The sequence below is a fragment of the Colletes gigas genome, unplaced genomic scaffold, assembly GCF_013123115.1.
Source record: "Colletes gigas isolate AHSC1104 unplaced genomic scaffold, ASM1312311v1 Colletes_gigas_Sc00022, whole genome shotgun sequence".
Lineage (NCBI taxonomy): Eukaryota > Metazoa > Arthropoda > Insecta > Hymenoptera > Colletidae > Colletes > Colletes gigas.
In genome coordinates this window covers 2,609,114-2,615,201 of record NW_025106651.1, presented here as the reverse complement: position 1 = coordinate 2,615,201, position 6,088 = coordinate 2,609,114, and the positions used below count along the sequence as shown (strand labels likewise).

General features: G+C 37.2%; 1 protein-coding gene across 1 annotated transcript; it reads right to left on the bottom strand.

Moving 5' to 3' along the window:
- Positions 1-2,994: 2,994 nt before the first annotated feature.
- Positions 2,995-5,862, bottom strand: LOC122401191. Its single transcript, XM_043403168.1, has 2 exons — positions 5,805-5,862; positions 2,995-3,408 (listed from the first exon to the last, which is right to left on the bottom strand). The coding sequence occupies exons 1-2, from the start codon at positions 5,860-5,862 to the stop codon at positions 3,263-3,265; spliced, it is 204 nt and encodes a 67-aa protein (XP_043259103.1). The 3' UTR covers positions 2,995-3,262.
- Between the last annotated feature and the right edge of the window lie 226 nt (positions 5,863-6,088).

The following is a 6,088-nucleotide window of genomic DNA, read 5'->3' as shown; positions in this document are numbered from 1 at the left end:
CGTTTTAAGATTCTTCCAGAGGCGGGCGGAATTTTATTTAGTTCACTGTGAAATATTTTACGCTACAATTTAGGTTTTTATTTGCGTCTGGATAAAAATTTTGCTCTCTGGAATTCTCTTCCGTATCGAATTAGTACTTTCATGTAACTTACATCTATTAATGTCTTTTGTTTTAGATGTGACCTCGAGGAACAAGTGAGAGCTAATTGTGCGTCCAGTTTTTCTTTCATTCTTCACCCGATTACTCGATAATTGGCTATTAAGATCGCACGTCGCTTACGTTTCGATTGCTCATAGGAAATCATTGAAAAGTATCGTGAATTCGTTTAAACTATTTGCAAACCGTTGAAACATCAGCGCAGAAAGTATCGATTCGCGTGTAGCAAGTCTAATTCTTTTTCTTTTTTGCTTTTGAAGTTTCCCTTCGCCGTGATAGACAAAGAAAGAGCTTAACAATCTCGCATAAATCGACATCCGTATGTTCTCGAACGAACGTCACATACCCGTCAACGTATAAAATTGATCAGTCGAGCGAAATAGACGCGTGTTCGAAGTAAAAGCTCCGAAAGCGACGCCGAAAGAGTATATTGCTGCTTGGCAGGGAAGCTTGGTCGTAAATCTGACTGTCGCGTTGCTTGCCAAAAGGTTTGTTTAAAAATTTACTCGACTGTGTCTGGAGACAGAGACCAGCTACGGGTACTAAAACTTCTGATTTATTGTGAATCGCGTTTTCGCAATCTTTGGATAAAAATGAATTTTAAAATGAAATATGTATCCGCCAATAACGAAACTAGTGTCAAGAATTTGGAAGATTCGGTTGTTCCTACAGTTCCAAAAACTATTCTCATTCTCGACTGTTCTGAATATTAAAAAATAATGTGTATAAACTTGGTTTCAGACAATATCTTTACGTTCGCCATTTGCAAGATTCAGTCGATTTAATTGTATCTAAAATGTTGTCAGAGAATAAGCTTTAGAACGAACGTAAATTCAATACACAGAAGGAATATACAGCCAAGGAATTGTAGTCAATATTGCCTGTCGTTTTAAACGTTCCTCGTAAAAGCTGTTACAAAGGCCGCCACTCCCACGCGCAGAACGTTTTAACGTATTTCCATTAAATCTAATTTTTGTTTTTGCTCGACACAAGTAAGTTAATGTAACCGATAAATCACGTCGAATTACTGTCGTGCAATCAACGGTACTCCACGATTCGTGTTTTTTTTAACTTTACTCCTTTCCTCTAAGGTTCATCGTTTTATGTAAATTATTTTGTACAATGAAAGTGTGCGAATGTTTTAAAAGCTCGCTTTGTAATGACTTTTCGCGTCACCGAAAACTGTTGCTGAGCGGTACAGTTTTTTGCATCGAACGTCAACCCTTTCTCGAAATTGTTTTTATTTCAGTATACGTGACAGATATATGAGAATTGTACGATCGAGCGAAATGGCGTTTCGTACATTTGAATCGTATCATCTTTATTCAATACAATTCACATTTTCATGTCAGAGTGGAGAATCTCGGTTAACCGGATTTTTATTTCATGATCCTTTGCCTCTTCGAAATCCTGTCCTCCCATATATCGAGCAATATACGGATTCTTCTGTTTATATAGAAACGGTGTTATTTTTAAATCAATACTTTTTTTAATTGCGTCAGAGCCGGGCAAAGTTCGTTGAAAATTTAAATGGAAAACAATACAAAATTATATTTCAGTCTTTTCAGAATCAAATGAAATATTTGAAATAGCTTTTATTACACTTCTATTTTAATTATGAATGTATAAATGGTTGAAGTAATTCCTTTCAATGCTATGAATTTAATAAAAAACTCATCACGGTTCACCATTTTCTGTATAATTATTCTTTTGAAAATGTCTTGAAAGAACATCATTCCATTTAATAAATTACAAAGTGTGTAGAGTCTTAGAATCGAAAATTTACAATATTTCCTGTATTAGGCTTTGTTTAGGAGAAAATTATTGTGCAGCCGTTCGTTGCAGATACATTCTGCACAAAAGAAAGCGCAGTTCTGATAAATAAATACGATTCCAATGATTTTCCACCACTCTCCGTCTCGATTATCCTATTCTACTTTCAAGTTCCGCAGTTTTTCGCGTTTCAAGTTAAATATTTACACGGCGATAAATCGACTCTGTTCCCGTGTCGAGAATCCAGCTCATCCGGAACGCTCCCAGGGTTGGGGGCAGAGACGGACAAAATTTTATTCGAATAATAGATGATGAGCAAAACCAACACTGCTCGATTGGACAATTAAACTTTTATCTATTCATTGTGAAATGCTTCGTTCGACAAGGTGCATGCTAGTATATCAAACTCACTTCAATGGTCAATTGAAAACGTCAAAACATGTGTTCTATTTGCCTTGTTCCCGAGTTAGTCTTATTTTTATCAAACTGCATACGACATAGTCTAACAGTGAGTGTGTGACTCGGAAATTTGAGAAAGAACTTGGTTTAACTATCAAAGTACAGACTAATTGCTTAGAGTGCGAGAGGTTAAGTCCAAAGTTTTGTCAAACTGCTGGTTCACAGATAATAACACTAATTTGTAGTATCATAGAGCCAGTAATTGGCAAAGTTGTTGGGTTCAATATTACATTATAATGTTTGGAAATTACTTACTGTACCAACTTCTTGTTCCTTTGTCTGGATTAGTGAAAGAAGTTTCATTAGACGTTGTACGTCGCGCGTGATTTACGTATGAAAGTGCACCGTTCTATCTCAGCCCGATAGTTGGACAGTTCTTAAACGAGCGATTTTCTAATAGATGGGAAGGTCGTGTTCAGACTGCCAACGAGTTCGATAAAAGGAATACATACAAAACTGAGTAAAAAAGCTAGATTAAATATAGATTATTAATGGACCATTGAAGCGAGTCCCCTTTCATGTAGGGACACGCCCTGTATGTGGCAAAATGTTGTTCGCGTTCTCTTCGTTGATCGAAATCTTTTTTATACGGATAATGTAGCCCGTCTCTGGTTCGGGGAGAATATTTTCTTGGACGGTGGCACGGGGGTGGAAACGAGGGATAAGGAAAGGGAGGAGTCGGTCGATTTTTCCGTTCGCCACGAAACGTCAAGTCGCTCGAGCTGAAACGCAGTCATTAGTCACCGGACTTGAGCGTTAGACGGTGATGTAGTACGCCCTCGGCTTGCCTCTCGATGTCGTCGGGCTGAAGAAGACGCCTGGCGTCGAGGGGGAGAAGGACCAAGAGGCCCAGGAGGGCGGCGGAAGCGTGCGTCAGGAGGCGTAATATCCTTCGTGTCGTTTACGACACTTCTCGCGGGCGATGTAGCACAAGGCGATGGTGATCAATACAGCGATGGTGATCCCCATGCCGATACTGATCCAAATGATCTCCTCGTTTATACCACTGTAGCCTTTCCCTGAAAGCATGCTGGATTTATCTTGTAATCGTAACCTTGCACCGAGACTCAATCGACGGGGCATGGAGCTAAAACTGGAACTCGTCGGGTTCTATCCGGTCAGCCTTTCAATCTGGTTATCGGTCTAATTAATCCTAATCCTATGGTGCAGACTCTTCGAGCAGTCACAGATTCAGTCAAACGCTTGCACACTTGTAGATCCAGTCATCTTGTTCATTAACCCCTTGCCTTACGATTTAATTTCCAACTGTGCGTGCTAAAAGCGGCACCAAGATTTGGCCCGGTAGGACTTCTCACGTCTCTGAGACGTCTTATTCATGTTTGGCCCGATAGACTTATCATGTCTTTGAGACGTAATTGTAAGCTAAGGGGTTAACATCATTCAAACACTCAATAGCTTTTGAGGCATTTGTGTTACTTCAAGTGTAGTTCGATCTTAAACGATTATCAAGTACCGCAACGTTAGTGGAACTTAGTACTTATCATTCTAGGACTTCTTCAATCACTAACATTCCAACAGTTTCCATCAGCACGCTTTTATTACAATATGACACACCATTTTCACGTTTTAAAATTTTTCCATACACATCATAGATCGCATGCATGTGCTATGTAGGCGTATCCGGTTAATTAACACTGGAAAATGTTCGAGCTTGTTCTTTGACGCCCCCGTTTACATTTTTACGCGCGGAAGGTTCCGTTTACATTAAATCGAACTCGATCTCTCTTTCGTTGAAAGTTAGATAAAAATTGTTTTACTCGACTCGAATTTCAAGTACTCAAATAATTTAAGCACACAAGCACAGTAAGATAAATTCAGTTACTTATAAGAACGCAATCTTCAAGCGAAATAGAAAATTTAGCAATAAAAAAATGTCGTTCATATCACGAATTATAAAATATTCATATTTCTGAAATAACACATAAACATCGTAATTAAACATGTTAAATTTGAAGTATAATAATTATGATTTTAGGTGTTTTATAATTAGGTGTTACTACAGAAATGAAAGCAGTTTATAATTCGTGACATGGCTGACATTATTTAAGCGTTAAAATTTTCATTTGTATGCGTCCACTGTACACAGGGTGTTTAGCTACCCCTGGGAAAAATTATAATGAGAAATTTTAGAGACCAAAATAGGACGAAAATCAAGAATACCAATTTGTAGATGAAGGCTTCGTTAAAAAGTTATTGACGTTTAAAAAAGAATTAATAAAAAAGAATTTTTTTCTCGAAAATGCGCAGGATTTCGGGGGTATGCCTACTTACCAAAAATGATTGCAATTGATCCCTGCAACCAAAAATAATTTTTCCAGAATGATTTGAAATTTTGTTTTTCGCCGAAAAATTTAGGCACCACTGTCGATTTTTAGTAATTTTGTTTGACACCCTACAGAAAAGTTGTCTAATACTTTTTTGTAGGTACCCATGAGCTCTACTTCAGAAAAACGGTTCATTGAAATATATTCACTATTGTAGGAATTATGGCTGCTTGAAAATTGAACCATTTTTATGGGGGTTTTCTCACTTTACGGGGTCAAGGAACAACTTTCCAAATATTCTTGGAATTCCTACATATTCTCCACTGAAATACGTGTTGTTTGCCTTTTGAAACATTAAAATCCTCCAATCCGTTCAGAAGTTATGATGTTTGAAAGATTTGCATGAAAATTCAGTCAAACATGTCAATGTTTGTATGGTCAGTCATGAAATTTTCGGTAATGAATTTTTCTCTCGAAAGTGCGTAGGACTTTGGAGGTATATCTGGTCTCCAAAAAGGATTGTAATTGGCCCGCGCAATCGAAAATAATTTTTCCAGAATGGTTTGAAATTTTGTAATTTCATCTTTTAATAATTTTTTAACGAAACCTCAATCCAGAAATTCATATTCTTGATTTTCGTTTTATTTTGGCCTCTAGAATCTCCCATTAAAATTTTTCCCAGAGTTGGCCGAACACCCTGTATACCAGATTCTGGGACCAAAATTGAATTCTCTTAGAATAAATCACCGCCCGAGCCATACAAGCCTTAGCTTGTTGTTTTTATTAATATATGGCCATCGTTCCGAACATTTATTAAACAATATTACTATCGAACTGCATCTTTGTATTATCGGTAGCAACATGGACATCTGGAATTATTAATACATTGAATTTACATTTTCCTTTAAAATACGCGCTATTAATCCATGAATTCTTTTTACAATTACTTATGTGCAATTGTACAATAAAACCTTTCCCATCATCGTCGTTATGGGCATCATTCCCTGTCGTAATTATGCACATATTGATAACATTTTATGGTATCTAATAAATGTCTACATACACAACGAACATTCAGTGTTGTATTAACATTCACACACGCAACAGAATAATATCCCTGTTTACATTACCATTATAATGGGAACTGTAAATCCCGACTTTTCCAGCAACCCGTCCTCCCACCGGCATAGCTGTTGTTTTACGTTTCGCCTTGCCACCTGCAACAATTCGTCCTTTGTATTTCATTGTTCAATTCGTGACAAAAAAAAAACGTAATAAATTGAATATGTCACGGGTCCCTGTTTCCTGGAAAAATATCTTGCAGTTGAAAACCTGAACAGGGTCGATACGAGTTATTTTTAAAGTCGTTTTTTATAAAAACGATCGGGCGTTAGCGACCATTATTCTAGAATTT

What these genes read in the sequence shown, in the direction of transcription:
- LOC122401191 (XM_043403168.1), bottom strand. Translation starts at nt 5,862, where the DNA reads ATGCCGGTGGGAGGACGGGTTGCTGGAAAAGTCGGGATTTACAGTTCC. An exon ending in TTACAGTTCCCATTATAATG is followed by an intron (nt 3,409 to 5,804) that starts GTAATGTAAACA and finishes GCATGCTTTCAG; the next exon opens with GGAAAGGCTACAGTGGTATA.